This window comes from Colius striatus, chromosome Z (genome assembly GCF_028858725.1).
Source record: "Colius striatus isolate bColStr4 chromosome Z, bColStr4.1.hap1, whole genome shotgun sequence".
NCBI lineage: Eukaryota > Metazoa > Chordata > Aves > Coliiformes > Coliidae > Colius > Colius striatus.
Window position 1 is genome coordinate 48,267,773 of NC_084790.1, and position 23,782 is coordinate 48,291,554.

Consider the following 23,782-nt stretch of genomic DNA (forward strand, 5'->3'; position numbering starts at 1 on the left):
TAGTATCAGCAAATACAATTTTGCAGGGTCCTTCTAGAGGTCAACTATTATCTGGGGCCGATTACCCACACCTTGGCATATCATCCATGCAGGTGCATAAATGTTTCCTCTTCTTCCCATAACCTTATTTTTGACTTATGTCTAATTCCTAGACTCAAGAAAAAGACAATTTCTCATCTTTTGTATTTTAACAGGCATTTAAAGTCTAAATGTATACTGTAAAAATGAACTGACTTAATGTAAGTAGCCATCATGACGTGTAAAAATCTGGTTTTGTTTTCTTTCTCATTGTGTTTACATTTTGAAACATTTTCTGTATTTCATTTCACCTGAAAAAAAAAAAGTCAAGTGGTAGATTTCTCCTTCTCATTTTAGTGCTCTTCTATTCACCAACTGGCCAAAGCCAAAATCCTTTGGTTGCTGAAAAATTTAGAAATTACAAAGCATTGGAAGCATCCAAGTTGCTTCCATTTTGCAGCTTCATTTCTGATGACGTAAACAAAATGGCACCATTCCTAATATTCTAATCCTAAAATATTAAGCAAGTACTCGGGAAGCACAGAGTCCTTCCTTATTTCTGGTAAGTGATGATTTCCCCGTACTCTGCCAAAAAGCCATGTCCTGAACTAGTAACATCCTTTGAGTTCTCTGTAGAGGCAGTAATAACAGCGTTCTTGTGATGGTGAAATGGGACGGTGGGAACTTGCTGCCATTACAATAACCCATGTAGAAATTAGTTGGGAATTAGTAAAGTGGATGCATGTCAAGGTTCAACATCTGCACGTGAAACTTGTTACCGTAAAAGTCGGTACTTTAAAGAGCCCGCTAACACTTTGTTGTAAGTTTTAGAAGGCTACCATTCTTTCTTGCAGTGGTGGATGCACGGGGGAACCGCTCCACCTTATGTGCATGCTGGATTAAATTTCCCAGAATGGCTATATGGATTCATTCTATTTCCTGGAACTTATTGCCTTATGTACATAGTCATTATGCCTAAACAGTGGATTGGTAAGGGTCTCTTTTGATGGTTGTAGTGATCCCTGCTGATATTTTTGTGATTGTCCTCTTGGTGAACTTTTAGTTTTTACTCCTTTTTGAGCAACTTGCAGGTCGAGATACCCGGATCACTCCTGCTTCAAGTTTTGCCGTGTTCCTTCCTTAATAACTGCATTATTTCAGGCACAGCCTCATTGTTTAAGGCATTTCACACCTACCTCTTTGTACACCAGCTAATATTTAAATTTGTCATTAAAAAAAAAAAGGTTTATGTCCTAAGGTATCAACTGCAGTCATGACCCAACGGTAATGGCTTTCCTGGTGGCAAGAGCAAAGCTGATGTGCCACAGGTCACTGATGTGTACGGAACAAGGGTGGATATATTGCAGGCAGTTTTCTAAGCTGCCCAAAGCTCAGAAGTGGACTGAAGTGATGTGCTCCTGGGGACTTCCAGTTCTGCGACTGCTCTGCTTGCATACATAACTGAGAAGAGTGGCCTTCACCCATGGCACAATGGGCTTCTTACCAGGATTTTTTTCTGGGAAGTGCTGCATGGTTACAACTTGTAACCAAGTGCATCTCTTCAAAGAGGCACTCTTAACCCTTCGTACTGCCCAATGTTTTGCCAAAAGACTGGGTAGGGGGGGTGGCAGAAAGGACACGGACACCAACAAAAAGATTAATCTTACTATTTTTAAAATGTTACAGAAAATAAGATAAAGCATTGAGTTACAACAATAAGCTTAAGACACTCTTAAGCAACAAAGAACATGAGCAAGGTAATGCACCTAACCATTACTACAGGGAAATAGCAATAGGGATGAAGAGACACATATCACCAATTGCCCTACTGATACGTTACCATCGTCCAGACCCACAGTCGCTGGGGAGCCCTGGGTAGGAGAGGGTTTAGAGAGCCTGTCCCAGCAATTAGGGAGCTCCTACACAGTGTGTCCACTCATAGGTGAGGTCTCCAAAGTTGCTGCAAGAGGGTCCAGCTTTTTATATTGTTAAATATAAAGAAGTTACATAATCGGTGGAATGTCTGGCATCATTCTCCGTTGAGATACCACCAGAAGCTTGACCAGGGCCTCAGAAGGAACCAAGGGAGTTTCCTTATCTTCTGGGTTTTTTCTTCATGTAGCTTTCAACCAAGGCTGACGATCTGGTTTCTCAGCCTTGAACACCAACCCCTGTATACACAGGAATAGATGCATCAAAGTGATAAGTACATTCTCATAGACATTTTAGCTATATCCTTCACTAATACTCAGAGGCTTTATTCTCATCAACAATTTCATTTTGTCTAAGCTACCTCTTTCACTAATAATCATGTATATTTCATTAATGCAACTATTGTCAGTAGAAACTATTGTCTGTAAAGATGTAGCAAGTGCAATTACGCAGGGTCCATCTGGAGGCCAGCTATTATCTGAGGCCTGTTTCCCGGGGGCCTTGGCATATCACCCTTCCAAGAAGAACAGTCTGAGGCAGGAACTACTGCTTGAAGATTTCTGGCCAGTAAATCAGAGTAGGGAAAGCCTTTTCTGATATCAGAATGTGTATTTAATGGGTAAACCTTACTCTAAATGCATGGACAGTTTCAGTGTGATAGTTATTTTCATGCAGTAATATCTGCTCATTGCTTTGCCATTAGCCTGCTCAGTGCTTGCCAGCAAGAACAGAAGGAAAGCTGACGCCTTTCTAGTGACGCATTTTTCACTTAAAAAGGCAAGGTGCACTTCCCAGGGCTCTGAGGTGCTCTCACTGATTGGAAAGTCCAATACAGAGCTCTGCTGTTTTCTTCAGTGATAGAGACTGGATTTATTTGTGTAGGTGATAATGGCTCTGGCACTAACAAACCTGCAAGGAGCAGTGAATTACTGGTGTTCCCCACCCACTGAATGCTTGTTGTTAAAGCTGACATACTGATGTGGATGTACTTTTCCACCACACCCCTTTGCCACCTTCACCAGTGTCTCTTTGCAAAACAGTTTTATTTTTAAATCAAACCACAGAGTGTCCGTCATGTTTTGAGTTGATTTTACAGATGTGGAAATTAAGCAAAGCCAGACCAGTCAGCACCTCATGATTGTTTAAGAAGCGTGGAACAGAAATAGAAGGTGAACACAGTTTTGCTGAGTTCTCACTATACTGTGATGGTCATGTGCCTCTGTCTTAACCACAGGCTGTTGTGAAGTTAAAAACAACTGTGGTTTTCCACTGCCTGTTCACTGGCCACACTGCTTTCCTGTCTGTTGTTTGAGTCTTGATTCATTCTCTTCAACCCTGCCTCTAGGGAGAAGAGCTATAAATGAGAGGAAGGTGTGTTGAGGCTCGTACCCCTAGTCCTGACTAAAGGAGTTCCTCACCTGGGAACTGCTGCAGGGCACGAGCCTTAGCTGCATCGGTGCTGAATGTGGTGAGGACCTCTGGGATGCCTGCATGCTGGTGTCCTTTGCAGTGAAATAGCCATCTAGTTAACAGGATTAATCTTACAACAGTGATGAATACCCCATCTCTAGTTGAGTATGTGCAGATGTTACAGCACCACTAAAAATAAAGCACATTGGCTTTTTATGAAGTGTACTGCTATGGTAACTTTGGTCTCTTCAGTATAACACCACTAAAAGACATAACGTGTTATGATCTGCTTCCTAAAGCATCTACTTCTGCTTGTTTGCACACATGAGGAAAGGGGAGGGGGTTTTACACCATACATCCTTCAATCCATACCAATTTCATTTTTGATATGTGTAATATACATTAATGTACCTGTATGCAGTTTAACAGCTTTTAGTCACACTGAATTCCTAAAGCTAGGGCATTTTGAGAGTAGATTTAAAGTTACAAATAGTTATCTTGGCTATTAGGGTGCATGCACACAGAGGCAACACAGCAGACAAGGTGAGGGAGTCTTTTTCAGAAAGACCCCCATTGCAAGTATTTGCAGCTTTGTCTGCAACAGCAGAGATATCTCATTGGAAGCTGAGAAACGTTCAGCTGCTGCCCAGTACTGTGTTGGATCCCTAGCAATGGATGCTGGAGACTGTTCTGGAAATGCTGTCCTGCAGAGCGGGGTCTGGTACCTGGTGTGTGATGAGCCATTCTACGCATGGAGTTAAGATACCTCTTTACTGCCTGTTTGTGCAAATCAGGGTGCTGGGTGGTCATTACACTCTTTGGTGATTAATAGTTCATCTCCTAGCATGTAAATGAGTATGCAAGCTTAATTAACTTCCTCTGCCCTCTTGTTTTGGGTCTGAGGAACTGATCAGGCAGGTGGGCTGTGAACTGATGATCTCCCCCTGCCACCTCTACCTTTCCCTAGTTACCATAGATGTTTGCTGACTTCATGCTCATTAGGCAGCCATCCAGCCTTTGACACCTTCTGAGGCAGGAGGTTCCCTCCTAGTCAGTCTCTAGCTCTTCAAGGATACAGTGATTAGTAGGGTGTGCAGCTTCACCCAATTAAGCTATGGATTACGTAACCTAAACAGTATCCCCTGTAAAGACTAGGCATTAACCCTGTCTTCTCACTGTCAGAGTCTGTTTCACAAGGTACTCGACTCATTGTCCTTGCTGAAGAGAAAACTTTGTTCTGTAGGAAAGCTGTTGGCTCTTGATAGGAAAGCACAGCCTTCAAGCCAGCCTTTGAAAGAACACAACTTCTTCTGTGAAGGTGCAGGCAGCCTAAGGGCCGTGGGATTCCCCAGAGCAAGGGAATCACAACCCAAGGCTAGCGCGTTGTAGTGTTGAAGTCCCCATCGACGCCTTTAGTCTCTACTCTTGCCCTGTTGAGTGAGTTCGTTACATTCCGGTTACTAAAGAACAGGTGTTTTCGGAGGGTTTACGGCAGGCAAGCGGTCTTGGCAGTGTCCTTGAGAGCCGTACCGGTCGCGGAGGCCAGTCCCACTCGGATTCGCTCTAAATGGCGATGCGGCAGGTTGTCTCGGACAGGCGAAACAGCCCAGCTGGAACACGCCGCGCTGCCCGCCGCGCCAGGCGAACGCGCTGCGGCTCCCGGGCCGGGCTGGGGCGGATGCTCCCCGTACCGGCGCGGCTGGCGGGGCGTCCCCTCGCATGGGGCCGTCGCAGCTCTCTCCGGTGCTGCGGCCCGCAGCGCGAACCCACCCGCGCCAGCTGACGACAGCGGAAGCCGCGCCGCGGGGTCGGCGGCCGGGCCGAGGCGGTGCCGCTCCGCCTGCCGCGGCGGTGCTCTGCGCGGCCCTGCCCAGCCCGCGCGGCCCTGCCCAGCCCAGCGCGGCCCTGCCCTGCCCGCTCCCGCAAGAGGGAGGCGGCGAGCGAGACGCGTCCGCCGTGCTGCCGGCATGTCCGCGCCGTGCTGCGCCGGCCAGGTACGGGCTGGGCGTGCGGGGAGGCCGGCAGGTGCGCGGGGGGCTCACAGAGCCCCAGCTGCACCGGCTGGGACGGGGCGGGGGGCTCCCACTGTCGCCGGGAGAGCGGCCCGCGGGGTCGGGGTGGTGGCAGCACCGCTGCGGCGGACGGAGAGCCCGGGACGGGACAGAACGAGACAGGGCCGGGGGGACACATAGTCGCGATCTACCGCCGTGGACCTCCGCGGAGGCTGCCCCCACCCTCCCCAGTCGATTATCTCCTTAAAAGAACACCAGCACGTTGGCAGCGGGGGAGCGGGGCGCGGCGGGGGCGGCTGCCTGCAGAGCGTGGCTCCGGCGGCGTTGATGCGGCGCTTCCTGGGTGAATTCCCCCAAGGTGTCGGGAGGACGGGCGGCGGCGCGCCGGGAACCGCCGGCTCCCCCAGGCGCGCCCGAGCAGCCGCGGGGCGCCAGCCGTGGGGGGCCGCGGTGCGCAGATGGGAACGCGGCGGTGGAGAGGAGCCTTCTCAGAGACCTGCACCGCACGGAGCGGTTCCCGGAGGGGTGGCAGGTCATCGAGAGCTAGGAGAGGCGCTTACATAATTGCTAGTGGTACCCGGTGGTGAAGTGGAATAGCCTTAACTTCTCTCTTAGCTGCTGGCTGCCTGGCACTCCTAAAGCTCCTTTAAATTTGGCTGCCTGACACTCCTTAAGGTCCTTTACATTTGGCTTGTGGAAAGATTCAGCAAGTGCAGGTGGAGGAAGTGAGAGATGAGATCAACTGGTGATGCAGGGCGGTACAGGACCTACACTCTTCAGCATCCATGGGGTGATGAATCAGTGCTCCGTGTCTCACCATGCTGCACTAGTTTCCTTGATTGAATTAGTTCTGATGGGTAAAAGACCGTCGGCTTTGAGGAGAACAGTGGTGGTCACGAGGCCCTGTCCTGACCTGCTTGGTTGTCTCTCTGGTTTGGTGTTAGATTGCATCTACTGCAGACACTTTGTGCTTCACTTTCCCAGATCTCCTCTTCTGCCATAGAAACCCATTACTACTTGTCCCATCTGCCACAGACTAGCTAGTGAACTTATTCACAGAATCACAAGGGTTGGAAGGGACCTCAAAAGATCATCTAGTCCAACACCTACACCCTAGAATAGGTCACGCAGGAACTCATGCAGGTGGATTTTGAATGTGTCCAGAGAAGGAGACTCCACGACCCATCTGGGCATCCTATTCCAGTGCTCCCTCACCCTCACAGTGAAGAAATTCTTCCTTGCATTTCTTTGGAACCTCTTATGTTCCAGCTTGTATCTGTTGTCCCTTGTTCTATCATTGACACAATATTCCAGATGCATATTTAAACACCTTATGGTCCTAATTCTGTTGCTGTTTCTTCATTGGACACTCGGTCCACTTTCATCGTCTGATGGTTCTCCTGCTTTTCTGTGAACCACCTGGAAAAAGTCTTGGATCTTTCCCGAAGGTTGAAATCTGTGTCTAGATTTGGGCTTCGGGCTGTGGGCCGGGGTATTACTGAGTGTACCTCCACCTGCCCGTTCCCCATGAGCTTGCATGTGCCTCTCCTAGCCTTACCAAACAGCCCTGGGTGGTCGTGGGCATCAGTGGTAACTGTGTTTGCTAATATTCCTCTTAAAGCAGGGTTTTTACTCAACTGCTGCTTTTAGTGTGTTTTGGCAGCACGTCAAACAAGTTTTGTAGCAGCTCAGGCAAACGGTGTTAGAAGGTGCTGTTGCTGTAGTGGGTCATGGCTATTTGCGTTTTTGTTGCCTTTTTTTTTTTTTTGGATTTTTTTTTGGTGTCGCACTAGAAGAAGTAACAATACCAAGAAGATGAATGAGACCTGTGTGGTAAATTGCATAGTTTTAGCATGAGCAAAGTTTGAGACATTCTTAAAGACCCCGATCCTGTTCCACGTAGTAGTATCTGATAGTACTGTGTTTTATTGACACTGATGTGTCAATTTGGAGCCTGGTAAATAAACTGAACTCCTTGGTGACATTGGAGCTGAAGGAAAAGCCCTAAAGTGGATGTAGTCATCATGCCAAAATTATGCAATACCCTGGGGAGATGTATTCTGCTGGCTCAAGCACTATTTTTGATGTAAGGCTAAATTTGTGCTAAATTTGGTGTGTTCACACCAGCAAACTTAGTGTGGCTAACCTTTCTATAGGCTAAGGTGATAAATGGTATAAACCATGTTTCGATAACATGCACAGTAAATTTTTTAAAAGGAAAAATAGTCTTTAGCTTGCTTTATTCCAACCTTGATGAGGTATTTGTTTAATGTGATTAATACACAAGGAAAACAAAAGGCATAGGAGTTCATTATTTCTCAGCTTCCTCAGGCATTTTATGGGTACTGTTAATCAAGCTGGCCTGTCCTTAAATATTCCCCTGAAGACAAAGTTCACCTTGTTTCCAGAAACAGAGATGGTGTGCTTGAGGAAAGATGGAACTTTATACGAGTCCTAAAAACAACGCTCATGTTGGATCCGTTCTTTCTCCCTAAAACATACTCTAATGGGTTTAATATCACATGGGTGGGGTTTTCTTGTACAGAGTGGGGGTTTTTGCCTTGAATAAATCTTGCAGCTGCCTTTCTGTGGATGTGCTTTCGTGGATCTGACTTGAGAACTTTGGTATTGTCCTTCTGAGCTGTGAAAGTGCAGTTGTTGTCCTATCAAAGTTTTGCTGTTAGTTAGTCACTTGACCATCCGTGTTTTTTCCTTCATTCTTAATGCCAGCAGACTTTTCTGGTGTGAGGTAGACGATAAGCTATCTGTACTTTTTGGTTTTGGGTCAAAGCATGCTAAACGCATAGTTGATGGTGGCTGTTGGAATAAATGTGTTCAGGTTTTGAGGTCCAGATTCCCGTTGTTAACAGCAGGATACAGCGGCAGGCTGCCAGACTGCAGCGTACTTTGGTTATGCTGATTTTGCACTCAAAAACTATTTAAAATAATCTTTATTAACATTGCAGTGTGACTTGTATCCTTGCCAAGTAGGCCCTCAGACCTTGCTTTCAAGGAACTTGGCCATTAAATTTCTGCAGTTGTTTTTTATGGGGCAACACACAACCCCGTTTTGAAGAGTATTGCAATTTTTAGGTTTCTGTGCTGTAATGATCTTGCTAAATGGTTCTTCTTTTGCTAACGTTTCATTTGTAGACCTATTTTGAGAATGCAGTGAGAATACAGTTTGGCTTGGGCCTCCACAGTGCTTTTGATTACATAAAAACATCTGCTTAAATTGACAGGAAACAGGATTTTGCATTTGGCTTTTCTTCACTAGTTATTCTCAAGAGAATAAAGTTGAGATCATGGTTAAGAAAAGCAGCTGTTGTGGAAAATCTTTATTACAATGAATATGGGGTTTTTTCACAGAGTTAAATAAATGTAATTTAGATACTTAACATTAATTTTTGGGGGCCACTGTGTTGTAGCTGGGTTGTTCCAGAAGGTGGATTTTTCAATTAGAACTGGTAGTTATTAGAGCTTATAGAGCTATTTTTGTAGGTCTGTTAAATCTTTAGTGCTGTCTTTAATGATGTTCTGCACTAAGAAATCATATTTTGTAGGAAATGCAGTAGGTTGTGCTGCAAGTTAAGAGTATCAGTTCATTTTATACACAGACCTCTTAATTCTGATGGGTTTCAAAAGAGAAAAAAAAAAGGCTTAATTTATAAGATGGGCCTCAGCCAGTCTCCAGGACTTCTGGGGCTCATGGGCTGCCCACCTCTCTGGCACTGCCTGTTCACACCTCTCAGGCTGAGAAGGAAGCTTGTGATCCTGCCCTCATGGTCTCCTCTTTCATTACATGGTGAAGAGGCCGTCTCTGTCCAGGTTTGTGTCCTATGAGGATACCAGGGCATTGCTGGGGCACATGCCTCTGCTAGTGTCGGCTCTGTGAGATGGTGCTGGCGTTCCTGGCTTTGCTCCACGTGCTGCTCCCCAAAACATGTCTCTCCTTCTGCAGATGGTCTTTCCAGGTGAGAGGGTTTGATGTATTGTGTTTAACGCAAGCTGGTCAGTTAAAAAAACTAAAGAGAAATTCAGATGTGACTCTTATCCCTGTCACAGCTGCTTTCCCTCTGCCACTGCTGTTAGTTACGGTTGAAGACAACACGAGCTGTCTGAGGTCAGTGTGCTCCATTTATATACAGTTAGGGAAAAATGAGCTGGTGAAGGACTTTTTTTCCCTGTTTGCAGAAATGTGGAGATTTCCTTTTAAGCACATGGTTGACTGAACGACTTTGGCTTTTGAGGTCGGTATCTTGTGTCAGTTCCTGTTCTGGTAATTTGTGTTGCAGCCTTTTCCTTACTCAGGATTGAGAGATCTTTTTTCTCTGCTAACCCTTTTGCCTTTCTTCCAGGAAATCCTAAGAGCATAATACCTTTGAGGCCCCTATCTGCCTGCCATGGCTGGATAAAGTCATCTACTAGGTTCAAAAGTTGTTAGAAAGGGAGGGAAAAGTAAACAGAAGACAATGAGGTCCTGTTAAGTGTTGTATCATTTAACACTTGCATCCTTCTCATACCCAAGTTAATGACACTTCCACTTTTTACTCAACTGTTGCCTCTTAATATGTTTTGACATGTGAAATGCCTGGTTTCATACAGTTTTAGGCTGTGACTGACCATTCTACTGATTGAATTTGACCTACTACGTTGCTCAGGTCACCCATGAGATAGGCTTCAACATCAGCATGTGCTACTGATGCGCTCTATCACCCACCTCCTCAGTAAGCCAGGGAGGGGAGAAAATAAGATGAGAATCTCGTGGGTTGAGATAACAGCAGTTTAGTAAAGAAGCAGCAAAGCCGCACGCGCGGGAAGCAAAGCAAAAGCAGATAAGCTGTTACTCTCTACTTCCCATCAGCAGCGATGTCCAATCACCTCCCGAGAAGCAGGGCCTCGGCCTCGGTAAGCATTAACGGTTGCTTTTGCAAGGCCAAGAATGAATCTTGCCCCCTTTCCTGCTCCTGTCCCCTGGTTTATATTGCTGAGCTGGTGTCATAAGGTATGGAATATCTCCTTGGTCAGCCTGGGTCAGCTGCCCTGGCCATGGTCCCTCCCAAGATCGTGCCCACCCACAGCTATTGGTGAAGGTGGGGGAAGGAACGCTGGAGGGACGGCCCTGATGCAGTAATCATAACATTGATGTGCTATCAATACCAACAGTAAGCACAGCACTGCAAGAGCTGCTGTGGAAAATCGCTACCATCCCAGACCCACTACACATAGAAATGTTCACAGTCTGAAAATGGAAAGTTTTGTACTTCTTTCTGTCCAGCAGGGCCGATCCAAGATGTGTCAACCTGTCATATCTCACACCGAGTTTTAATAGAACCCATTCTTAATGTTTCCTGAAGAGACCTATCTCATGTGGATTTTTTCCTCGGCTACTTATGTTACAGTCAGAGGAATACTATTCAGGGGACTTCTCAAGCAGTCATTGTGTTTAAACAATGCCCATTAAGGGGTAAGCAATAAAAAGATGTAAGCACGCACCATTTTGAACCTGCTAATCTGGAAATGTGTATGAAGTTGGTTGGTGAGACACTGATCTAAACTGGAATTACTTTAGCAATTCTTTGGGCAGGTAGAGATTTTAAAAATTTATTTTTCAAACGATGTGGTAAGAAAGAGTTAATATTTTGTACCTATTAATTATTATATTAACCTATTAATATTTGTACCTAGCTTTTGTCACTTTGTACAAAGTATTAACATCTTCTCTGCCTTTAAAGTCCCTTGAACTCAGTACTGAAACCACTTTTTAAGGACACAGTTTAGAGCTGTCAGATCATTCAAAAGCTAAGCAGCTGTTCCACTTACATGCTTTTAAGTGAATACATACAGAAATTTCATTTTAACTGCTTCTTCACTCCCGCAGTACATGGACTTAAACAGTTAGTGACCTGCACTTAGTTCTCTGTCCCTGGCAAAGCACCATGTTGCGTCTGCGTGTGGAATTTGACCTCTAGAGTCCTGGTCTTGCACATCAGAGCTAACCTGGGTAAAATATCACTGTGAAGTGATGGCCTCAACTTGTCAGACTTTGGTGTTGCTGACTTGTCTTCCAGTTGCACCAGCTGCTGCTGTTGGTAGCTCTTCTGCTGTGAAAGGCAGAGAAGTGTCTGCAGCGAGGGCCAGAATGACCTGCAGGTGAAAAAAATGTCAACTAGAAAATGATAGGACACTTGAACCTGTTACCCTGTGGAGGTTGCTCTCAGTGACGACTGTCAAGGGATCAGTGCAAAGAAGCTTCAGGATAGATCACTGATAAAAACAGTGGCCTGTTTTTATCAGTGACCTCAGAGTACATTTATAATTGCTCCTGAAAGCACAGAGGCATGATAGAAGGTCTGGTGAAGTGGAGAGTGCTGTTGAAGATGACGTAACCATGGTGGCATGACCTCAGTGCAAATAAAATACACCTTTTACAGAGAGCCAGCTAGCTGTTTGCCTGCACAAGGTGTGCATGGTGGGCAGACAGCTCCCGCAGCGCTGGGTGCTGCAGGGTAGAGGAGCAAGTTGGCTTGCTGGACTGTTTGCAGTTGTGCTGATGATGCTGCAGCCATGATTTTGTAGGAGGGACTGGGAAAATTTAAAGGGGATGCAGGAAAAAAAAAAAGAACAACCTGAGTGCTGGGAAGAAAAGCCTTCAAATGATACTGAGCGTAAACAGTTTGGGTTCCTTCTTTTTTACAAGCAAGGACAAAGACCAGGTAATTGAAAGACTCTCCTAAGCTAGTGGAGAAAGCCGTATGAAGAATCAATGCTTGAGAGCTGTGGCAGACAAATTAGAAGGTGGGAGGGTGAGTACTGTTTTTAATTACAGACGTTAAGTGGCCAGAGAGGCAGATAGACCATTTCATGCTGCTGTCAAATCCAGATGGTCTGTGCTCCTGGAAAATAGCTATAGACTGGGAAGCCTGGGTGTTGTGATGTACTGCGAGGCTCAGGTCAGACTAAGCAATTGTCTTGATTTTTCCCAAACCACCAGTAAAAAAGTATTTGGGCAGTCTTTCATTTAGGCATTTTGCAGTGTCGTTATTTTCTAAAGTTGATCTGAGTCACCTCTTAGTAACACTTGAGCATGGAGACAGAAGCTAGTCAGCCTCAGTTCAGCTTAAGACCATCTCCATTGGTGCTTGGTAGTGACTGACTCAAATTTTAGCTCTTGGTATAGCTGTTTTAGATGCTGCTTTCTCAGCCACGTTTTTAGCTGCTTGGTACTGTATGGCAGTTCGGCCCAGTGGTGCCAGGGCACAGTCCCTTTGCATTAGAAAACAAAGGATAGGAAAGCCTCACTGGAAAGCAGTGTTCAAGCAGCAGCATCTAGGCAGTGTGGCTTTTCTCTGAGGTCAGTTTTAATTTTGCATAGTTTGCAGTGTGAGGTATGCTCCCAAAAATAGGTCATCAGTGAACTAGTATGCTGGTCACAAATCTCTTGGCTTAAGCCATGTGGTGAATCTGAATATTAAAGAAGATGCGGTGAAAAGCTAGTTAAGTCAGACAAAGGAAAAACTAAAGCCTCTGTGCTGAATTTACTTTCTTCATAGGGACAAAACACTGTAATGTGACCAGTTGAAGAGACCTTTGCAAAACAACTGGGATTTCAGTAATACTCTGAGCCCAGCTCCTGAGACTCGGGATACCTGGCATCAGGCATCTCTTGTTGGTTGGTTTGCGAGGTGCTCTTCCCTGAAACTGAATGTCTGAGAGCAGATGTGCCAGGATGTTATTCATGTAGAGCTGGCTGCTCTTCCAGAGAACTTCTGTATTGCCTGTAGCTGTGAGAGTGGATGTTTGGGGTTTTTTGACAGGCTGCTGTTGCTGTTAACAGCTCAGTGACCACATTATTTGCAAATCTTTTGGCCCAGATAATGATAGTAGTCAAGCAGTGCATGAAAAACTTAAGCTGCTGTAGGCCCCCATGAAAAGAAGCTTCAGCAAGGCACATTCCTGTGTGCTGAGGACAGGCCTGAAGGCATGCAGTTGTGGCCAGGCAGTCAGTCAGCAGGAAAGAGACAAAATGCTGCTAAGTCTTATTTTAATTTTAAGTATGCTCCCTGCCACCCTCCCAATTCCCTTTGATTCTTCTTCCCTTTGATTTTTACAGTCTCCTAAAAGGAAGAGTGCTTTGTTATGATAAGCTTGATACTCCCCTATGGTTTGTGTAATTTAAAAATACCATAGACTATTTCGGACAGTGGTCCTGAAAGTCCTCACTTTAATGGCTATGCAAAATGTTTTCTAAGGCCTTTGAATTTTTTTTGGAAAAGTTTGTGGAAAATACCTTCTAAAAATGTCACTGTCTCTAAAAAAGCAGTAGGCAGGACATGTTTATGTTACTTCTCAATCTTGCATGTAATAGTTATGTGTATACTTAACCTTGCCATCATACCTCATTCCACTGATTTGTCAGATTGGATCACAGCTTGCAAAAATGAGGACTTGCATGTGTGGCAAATGTTAAGTATATGTTTGTGGGGTATTCATTGCAGGAGGCCAATAGCTTGTGTGTGAGTTGGTAAGCCTGTTTTTACCCTGCTTTGTTAGCCTGTCAAACCTTGTTAAGCATAGGTACTTCCCAGTCTGGCATAATATGGGAGGGTGCAAACATGTCCAGACCTGCCTGCTGTACTTGGAAAAGTGGTTTGCACAGAATAGGGCTGTTATATAGTCTACTCACTTCTGCTCCTCATCTTGTGGATGTAAAAATTATTGTTCCTCTGCATAATCAGGAGCCTACTGCTCTTAAATCAAATGAGGTGGTAGGAAAATGCAGATGAAATGTCTGTTCACAGAAGGGTCAGAGCATGTGGGACTCCTGTGAAGCATTCACCTCTGCCCTCCCCTCCAGCCTTGAAATGTTAAAACTTCCCTTCCTCTTTTAATTTTTTTTAGTTGCTTTGGTCACTCTGAGCAGTAGAAACAACTGTCAGGGCTACTGAGGTGCTAGTGCCAGGGTAACAGTGAGTGAGTGAGTGGCTGTCAGAGAGAGAGGCTAGGGAACTGGAGTGAGCCAATGCTTGTTAAGTCAGCCTGGCTACCAGAAGAAATGTCTACGAAACTATGCTTTGAATATTTATTACAGAAAAAAACCTCCCATGCAGCTTTCTACGACAGTTGTGAAACTCATTAAGTCAGACATTATCCAGACAGTTCAGCTCATGGCACAGTCTGTTTTCAAGTGCGCTAGATTTTCAAGTTTTGGCATCTCGGGCAAATTAGCCTTGCATCCTCCACATTGTAGAGGCCTGGCATCATGGTATCGAGCACAAGAAGGACCACTGAGTATTTGTGGAAAGCATAAATATGTATGTAGTGCTTGTCAGACTGATGGTCACCCAGGGAGGAGATGTAAAGCTAGAGAAGGAGGCAGTGTGGCTGTACTTGCTGCCTGGCCTTTGAGAGCCTTTGGATGGGAAAGACTTGAAGCTAGAACCTGCAGCAAAATTCATGACATGATTTGTGTGACAAATTAATGCCAGAAAACCCTGGGTCTCGGAAGCTATTGTGCTGGGCCCTTGAGGACCCTAGGTTTGGAAGGATCACAGGACCTTGAAGGAGCTCTGTAGGTATAGACCAGGATTTTCAAAGCCTACGTGTTCGCTGCTGTCACAGACCTTGGATTGTCTGCGTTGTCTCTGTCCTGAAAACCAGAGTGCCTTCTGCAGAACCCATCCTTTGGAGGAGCTTTTGTTTAATGATAAGCTAAATCTCTGAAAGATTTGGGATATTATTTGCTTTTTTTTTTTTTTCCACAGCTCACTTTTTTTTTAACAGAGGAGGAATTTGTTACCAGCATGCACTTCTGCACTGGTGGGTCCTGAGCCCCTGGGCAGACCCTCACTGCGGTTGAAAGGCAGAAGTGAAGCAAGGTATGCCAAGCCTGTGGTAGAGCCTGTAGGCACATAGAGAGTCCCTCAGAGGGACTGCATAGTTGACTGCAAACTTTTAACAGAGAACTCATTGTAGATGTGGGCTTGGAAGTGTGTCACACAAAGATAACATCTTTGAAACCTTTCTGGTCAGTAGGTTGTGGTCAGCATCTTACTCTTTGAGACAGAGATTTAATTTATTTTCAGATAACATCTATTTCATTGTGACCAACTCTGGAATGTAGTTAGTCATAACCAGAGTTTGAAAAAAGGGGAAAAAAAAAGAACTAAAACCAAATAAAACCCAAACTATGACATTTGTGACCGTGGCTGAATAACCGAACCGACGTGGTATGGTTTGCATGGCTATTCTGAGTGCTTAAAGGAGTGCATTTTGCACAAATAGTGCCAATTTACAGGATGCGTGTTCCATATTATAAACTATCATTACAGTTTCCCTAATATAGAAAAATGCATAAATGAGCTGTATAGTCTATTTAAGTATTTGCTGCTTTAAGTAACAGTGCCAGGGACCCAGGGCTGGAATAGGAGATACATTGTGGGATGTACATGAGGTTTTACTGGCAGAGCTCCCTACCATCTGGCTTAGGAAAATGTTATTCCTCATACAAATGGCAAAGCTGCATAACTTTTCTACTTCTGTACTGTAGTTTTTAACATTATGGTAAGTATGGCCAGCGAAGTTCATCATGGATACTTTGGGTCTTAACTGACGCAGATTGAAGGGACCTTTAGTCTTAATCTGGTTTTGTTCTGTTGGTTCTTTCCCCCTTATTCCAAAGTGGATGGGTTATATGATTTTGTTTTGAAACATTACCATTCCATTTGCTGAATTGGTAACTTTTTGTAGCTTCCTTATTTCTTGGACTGGTGTTGGTGCTGTGAAAGGTAACTTAATTTCACTACACATAAGAAATAAAACTGATATTTGGTCACCACTGCCTTCTGTTTTGAAAGTACACTTGCCCTATGTGCTTATGCAGATAGTACTTTTAATTTCCAGCTTTGGTGCCAACATGATCCCATTCTGTTTATTCCCCAGTTCTGTGTGTTTTAGGGAAGATTTCTGTTTTGCCGCAGCAGCAGTTTTAGCAGCTGTGTGCTTTGAGGCCGCTGTCTCCTCTGGCATGAGATCCACTGGTGAACTGAGAAAAAGGCAGAGTGGGAACTGCTTGAACTGTCCCCATTTTATGTCTTCTGCAGATGGAAGAACTGTTGTTGAAGGAGGCAAGGGCCCATCCGGTACCCCCTTTAATCAGGAGTGAAGGAAGGAAGCCTGAGCTTGGGTATTGAAGCAGATAGTCATAGCAAGGAAATGATAAGCTGTGAGTCTTTTCAAGACACTTCTTCAAAATAATTTTTAAGTTCTTTGATCAACCACTCTGATTGTGAGAGTCTGTAGGCTTTTATTGGTTCTGCATGTCTGCAGACACAGACATGAATCCCCCTTCTTGGGGTCAGACAGTCATTGACACTGCACAACGAAGTGTTCTGAGAGGAAAATGGTGTGTGTTAGTTTGGTGGCCAAGGGCATGTACAAGCCAGTGAAGATTGCCTGGATGACTCCAGCATGGCACTTGTGCGTTTTGCATCCCTTGGCAAGGGCTAAGAAAAGCCATCTATCTTGTACGAATGCTCGCTAGAAAGCGGGTGGATCTTCTGGACGTCCCTGTCGCACCTCCGAGAGCTGAGGAAACACACAGAGGAATTTTCCTCAGTGTGCTCAAGCCCTGGGCACTGTCAGGGCACCACCACTGAGCTACGTGCTAGCCACAGGGAGCCACTCAAAAATGGAAGTCCTCAGGGGTGAGGTTGCTCTGGGTGGGCAGCAATGAGACCTGGAAGAGAGGTTCCTTGCTCCTCACTGCCTGCTGATGTCCAAAAATGCTGCCTGTTGTTGAGAGGTTAACCTGAGAAATTTAGAATGGTCTGTTAGCTTTGTACAAAATGTTACATTTAATCCTCTGTAACACAGTTCACATTCTACATCCCAACAATCAGGCTTTGAAGAGACACATAGCAAGGTGTTTTGTATGTATTGCCTACTTGTCAGGAGGACTCAAGGTCCACATACCTAACTGACCTACCGTCATTATAATACTAAAAATCACATCCATGGGTCAAAAAGATCCCTGCTCAGGTGAAGACCTTTCCCCTGGGCATATATAGCTGTTTAGTCTAGAGAAGAGAAGACTGTGAGGTTATCTCATTAATATTTACAGGTATCTAAATGGTCAGGAGGCTGTCAGGAGGTTGGGGCATCCCTTTTTTCTTTTGTGTCCAGTGAGAGGACAAGGGGTAATGGGAAAAAAAACGTGGAACACAAAAAGTTCCATTTAAACATAAGGGAAAGCTGTAGGGTGAGGGAGCCCTGGCACAGGCTGCTCAGGGAGGGTGTGGAGTCTCCTTCTCTGGAGGTTTTTGGGAGCCATCTGGATATGTTCGTGTGTAACCTGATCTAGGTGGACGTACTCGAGCAGGGGGATTGGGCTAGATGATTTCTAGAGGTCCCTTTTGAGCCCTACCATTCTGTGATTCTGTGACAGTAAAATGATTGTATAAGCAATATTATAATTCTGTGTAAATTACTAACCAATCAGTATTACCAGCTGTGCAGTTTTTACTGTGTAAGGTTCTGTTGAGTGCGCTTGATTTGTGGGAAACCACCGAGCCTGTCTCTTCTGAGCGTGTAGTTGTTGGTGAGTTGCACACCAGGTAATGGATCTGCTTTTGAGAGAGGCACTGTGGTCATGGACTCCTGGGTTAAGCATGGAACATAGATGAAGCTGCCACCTATTGCAAGGAGGGGCCTGGCCAAGGACAGTGCTACCTTATGTGTAAGAATAAGGCTTATATTTTTACATAGGACTTTTCTAAAAGTAGAAGGCAGAGAAGGTGAGTCCAGTTAATGATACTGTTGACAGCAAGGAAATATAAGCATCGTGCTAGATCCCTTTAAGGATTTATTCAGTACCTTATTTCCCGATGAATGAGGCAGTTATGTGCTTTTTGCTCTGCTGCTCGATTTTAATTTTGGTGGATCCTCAGTTGCAGGTAGAAAACTAAGATAGACAAGGAATTCTGTCTCTATTAACATTGAAACATTGGAGACAGTGTCAGCTAAAGCATCAGTTCGTGGTATTGCCAAGGTGGACTGCTTTTCCCCTTGCCATCTTGCCTGTGGAACTACCACTTTTGTCTTTCCAAATAGTGTGTAAATAACTCTGAAGTTGCATTCCTTCTCAGGCTTTCTTCAGTGCAAAATGATGCCATTGCATTTTGGGTCCTTAGAGATCAGATATCTTTTGCTTTGTTTGCAGTAAGCCAAGTATTTCCAGATTCTTTCTCTACTGCCCAAAATGTTTAGAAATGTGATTGTAGGCTTTTTTGTTTGTTGGTTTGAGTTTGTTTCAGGGTTGGGTTTTTTTTGTAGCTATTGTCTGTTTATAAAGCTTTCAGCACAAATGTCCCCAAATGCGGCTTAAACAGTTTTTCCTCCCTCCTTTAGTTTGCTTAAAGTCTTTAGCAGCATTAATAGTTCTGTAGAAGAAAACCCCATCTTTTTTTTTGTCCGTATGTGTACCGGGAGGGGCACCTTAAAAAGGACGATGTATTTCCATCTACTTGGATGGATCTCATGGAATATGATTCTAGAAGACAGAGGTACCAATGAGAGCTGGTCAATCTTCAAGCACCAATTCCTCCAAGCCCGGGATCAGTGTGTCCCAATGCGCAAGAAAGGAGGAAAAGGAGATAGGAGACCTCCATGGATGAGCAAGGATCTGCTGGGACAACTCAGGCAGAAAGCAGCCATCTATGAGAGGTGGAAACGGGCTGGCTTCTTGGGAAGAGTATAGGAACATTGCCAGGGCATGCAGGGGTGCAGCTCGGAAGGCTAGAGCCCTTCTAGGATTAAATTTAGCCAGGGAAGTTAAGGACAGCAATAAGGCATTTTTCAAGTACATCAGCAGCAGAAGGATGGTGAGGGGGAATGTGGGCCCGCTGCTAAACAGTGAGGGTGCCCTGGTGTCTGAGGATGCAGAGAAGGCTGAACTACTGAATGTCTTCTTTGCTTCAGTCTTTACAGCCAAGGCCAGCCCTCGGGAAGCCCAGTCCGGCAAGGATAACAGGATGGGCTGGACCCCAGAGGACTTGCCATGGGTGGAAGAGGAAGAGGTTAAAGACTTGTTGGCCAAGCTTAATGTTCATAAGTCAATGAGTCCTGATGGGATGCATCCTAGAGTGCCGAGGGAGCTGGCTGAGGTGATTGCTAAGCCTCTCTCTATCATTTTCGAACAATCATGGAGGACAGGTGAGGTGCCTGAGGACTGGAGAATGGCCAGTGTCGCTCCAGTCTTCAAAAAGGGAAGGAAGGATGACCCAGGAAACCACAGGCCGGTCAGCCTCACCTCCATCCCTGCAAAAGTGATGGAACAACTCATCCTGAATGTTATCACTGAACATATGAAGGATAAGATGGTTATCAAGGGGAGTCAACATGGCTTCACCAAGGGGAAATCCTGTTTGACCAACCTGATAGCCTTCTATGAGTGCATAACCAGCTGGCTAGATGAGGGGAGAGCAGTGGATGTCATCTACCTTGACTTCAGCAAGGCTTGTGACACTGTCTCCCATAACATCCTCATCAGAAAGCTCAGGCAGTGTGGCTTGGATGAGTGGACAGTGAGGTGGATCGAGAGCTGGCTGAATGACAGAGCTCAGAAGGTGGTGATCAATGGCACAGAATTGAGTTGGAGGCCTGTGGCCAGTGGAGTTCCACGGGGATGGGTTCTGGGGCCAGTCTTGTTCAACATCTTCATCAACGACCTGGATGAGGGGACAGAGTGTACCCTCAGCAAGTTCCTTAATGACACCAAACTGGGAGGACTGGCTGATTCCCCAGAAGGCTGCGCTGCCATTCAGCGGGATCTCAACTGGCTTGAGAGTTGGGCAGAGAGGAACCTGATGAGGTTCAATAAGGACAAGTACAGAGTCCTGCATCTGGCAAGGAGCAGCCCCATGCACCAGTACAGGCTGGGGGTCAAACTGCTGAAGAGCAGCTCTGCAGAGAGAGACCTGGGAGTCCTGATTGATAATAAATTAAATATGAGCCAGCAATGTGCCCTCGTGGCCAAGAAGGCCAATGGCATCCTGGGATGCATCAAGAAGAGTGTAGCCGGCAGGTCAAGGGAGATTCTATTCCCCCTCTACTCTGCCCTGGTGAGGCCTCATCTGGAGTCCTGTGTCCAGTTCTGGGCTCCTCAGCTCAAGAGGGACAGAGAACTTCTGGAGAGAGTCCAGCGCAGGGCCACCAAGATAATCGGGGGACTGGAACATCTTTCATACGAGGAAAGGCTGCGGGAACTGGGGCTGTTTAGTCTGGAAAAGAGGAGACTGAGGGGAGATCTTATTAACATTTACAAATATCTAAATGGTGGGTGTCAGGAGGTTGGGCCATCCCTTTTTTCTGTAATAGATAGCAACAGGACAAGGGGTAATGGGATGAAGCTGGAACACAAAAAGTTCCACTTAAACATAAGAAAAAACTCTTTCACTGTGAGGGTGATGGAGCCCTGGCACAGGCTGCCCAGAGGGGTTGTGGAGTCTCCTTCCTTGGAAGTCTTCAAGACCCGCCTGGACATGTTCCTATGCGACCTGATCTAAGTGACCCTGCTTCTGCAGGGGAGTTGGACTAGATGATCTCTAAAGGTCCCTTCCAACCCCTACCATTCTATGATTGCAGGAATTAGAGCCTTACTATTGCAGTGCCTGTTCTGCTGGGTGAAAAGTGTCGGGACTGTGAGCTGCACAGAGATAGCAGAGAAATCAGGAGTAGTTCCACCTCATCCTCTTCACTCTTATCCTCAGAGTATGGGAAAGCTAGAAACCGATTTGCTTAAACCTAGTGATTTTTGATAAACAAGGCAGTCTGCTTTCACTTAAATACCTCTTAGCTGAGAGGAGGGGACTCAAGAAATTCTGGACTGTACGGGAAGTTTCCCAGACAAGTCATTGTCTGAGTTTTATAACAGAGACCTAAAAGCAGTGATGGAATGACTTGTGTTTTTTGTCTTACTTTTCAGTTGGCCTGCTGCTGTGGTACTGCTGCCTGTTCCTTGTGTTGCAAATGTTGCCCTAAGATAAAACAGTCAACCAGCACCCGCTTCATGTATGCGCTTTACTTCATCCTGGTGACTATAATCTGTTGCATCATGATGTCAACAACAGTAGCTAACAAAATGAAAACGCACGTAAGTAAGAGAGATAACCTCACTGCTGCCCCTGGAAGGATATGGGGCTGCTTCCACAGCTCTTTATGCATTGGGGTGCTCCTTCAGAAGAGGTGGGTGGTTTTCCCTGCTCAGCCTCTTCTGTTAATTGCTCACTCTTTAAGTGTATTTCACAGCAGGAAGAGTCAAGGATCACAGGACTAGCAGCCTTCCTCTTTTGTGTTGCAGAAACCCACTGCAGTGAACTCATCTCAGGTTTGCTGCACAGGTAGTGTCACTAGAGGCTGTTGGGCTGTTAGGAAACGTGTTATGGGAGAACAAATCAGTTCAGTCCAACATTGAGTTTGTGTCTGGCAACTTGTTTTGTGGCAGAAGCAGCAAACTAGAAAATGACTATTCAAGCATTGCATTTATAATTTTAGTTCTGTGTTGTTGGTGCTGTGTGACAGGCTACTGCAGTGTACAGTGCTCTATAGGATCCTTTACATGGGCATTTTTTCGGTGTGTGTTGAGTCATTGTGTTCATGTGGCCTCTAACTGCAGCAGCTGTTGTTCATCTCTAATTGCCTTTTTAATTAAAAAGCTTCAAAAGCATAAAAGAAGCTGTAACTAAAGCTAGATTTTTAAACTCCGGTTTCTTTCAGAGTCTTCATGTAACTTTCCTGAGCTAAATGCTCACTAGCCTGTTGGTGGTCACACACTAGACCTGTTGTACCACATCTTTGGTTTGGTTTCTTAAGCTAGCCAAGTATCCTAAGTAGCTCAGTAGCATGAATCCTATCTCTTATCCTCTACAAACTGCAAGAAAAGTAGCCTGTCTTTAAGTAGAGGAAACGATGGTAAGATTGCTTAATTCTTAAATATTGAATTTCTGCACCAAGCTCAGCATCAGACCTGCTTCAAAGTTGTGCATATGCTTGCCCTGGAGGTTTGGAAGACTTTCCTTGCTGTGGGCATCTAGTTGGTTCTGTGTTATTCTCCCAAAAGAGAGTGCCCGTGGGTGCAGAGTTAAGACTGTTTCCTCATTTAACCAGTTGCTTCTTACCCCTGGCCAGCAGAAGTTGCTGACAGTCCTGTATGAGCACCCAGTTGGAGATTTGATGCTTGCCTGGTGAGCCGCAGCTTAAAACCTCTTCATCGTGTGCGTGCTGAAATTGCTTGCCAGGAATTACTTTGACTTACTAGATGCTTAGCTTGGCAATAAAGGGAATAACCAAAGGAAAGCGAGTGTGTGGGAGGTGACTTGTGTGCTCATGTCCAAATTTCATAAAGTCATTTTCCATCCGTAGTGCGGTTTTAATGCAGCTTGTACCCCTAACAAAAAATGCTCACTCTTTATCCAGCAGAAAAGTGATTCAAGAAGTCTTCAACAACATGCTTTTCAGTATTGCCAAATTTCTTTTCCAGTTCATAGTCTTGAAAGCTCAGTGTGGGAAGGAATGACACAAAGAGAAGCTGTTAGCGTGAAGGGGAAAGATAATCGCCCTCTTAATTTAGAACATTTGATGTCTTTTAATGGGAAATGGACCATAATTTAATAATTATGTTTGGGACTGTTAAATGCTCAAATACCTCCTGAAACTAATTCATTCCAGTTGTAATGGAGTGCACCTCCAAAATATTTATTCAGACTAACCAGTCTCAGCTTCCCAGTGATGAGCTGTGTTTTGAAAGGGCTGGGCACATAGTGATTCTTTTGCTTTTGTCTGAGTCATGTAGCACTGATAGCTCCAGAAGCCAGATTATAAGGCAACACTTTGCATGATGCTTCTTGGACCTCACACTCCCTTTCTGTGGAGAAGGCAGAACTTAGATATTTTAGGTTTTTTATTAAAATAAAATTTAAAAATATTAAATTTTAGTGCAATGCTTTCTGGAGCTGTGATCTTGGCAGGGAATTCTGTGTCTGCTTTACCCGTTTTGAGTTCAGATACTGGTGCTGGTCAAAGGAATCTCTCGCTTGTCAGGGAGAGGAATTTTTTTGGTCAATTTGCTATAGATTCCCAAGTCTAAAGCAGTTCTGAAAGTATTTATTGTAGTGCTACGTCCAACAGCAAACGGTGCCTCTCTTAAGGGATGTTTTACACAAATTCTTTAAAAGAGTGTTTGCATTTGTTTTGTTGTGTTTATCTAACCTTCTGGTCATGCATTCTGCCTATTAAAACTCTGTTTAGAGTAGCTTTTCAGTTCTTGAGGTGCCAGACTCTGCAGGTACCAGCCCAAGACTGGAGTCCTGCTTGGTATCTTGCAGCATGGCTGGGAAGATGAAGCGTTGTCCCAG

General features: G+C 45.1%; 1 protein-coding gene across 2 annotated transcripts in view; it reads left to right on the top strand.

Annotated features, from left to right (window-relative positions):
- The first annotated feature begins 5,280 nt into the window (after positions 1-5,280).
- The window catches only part of SERINC5 (serine incorporator 5), a 42,500-nt gene continuing 23,998 nt past the window's right edge, over positions 5,281-23,782 (top strand). Inside the window, exons 1-2 of one of the 2 annotated variants that reach the window (XM_062018692.1) lie at positions 5,281-5,354; positions 21,355-21,522. In XM_062018692.1, coding sequence (XP_061874676.1) covers positions 5,328-5,354; positions 21,355-21,522 — 195 coding nt within the window. In that variant the 5' untranslated portion in view covers positions 5,281-5,327. The remainder of the gene's footprint in view (positions 5,355-21,354; positions 21,523-23,782) is intronic. The other variant, XM_062018693.1, reaches the window with a different exon arrangement.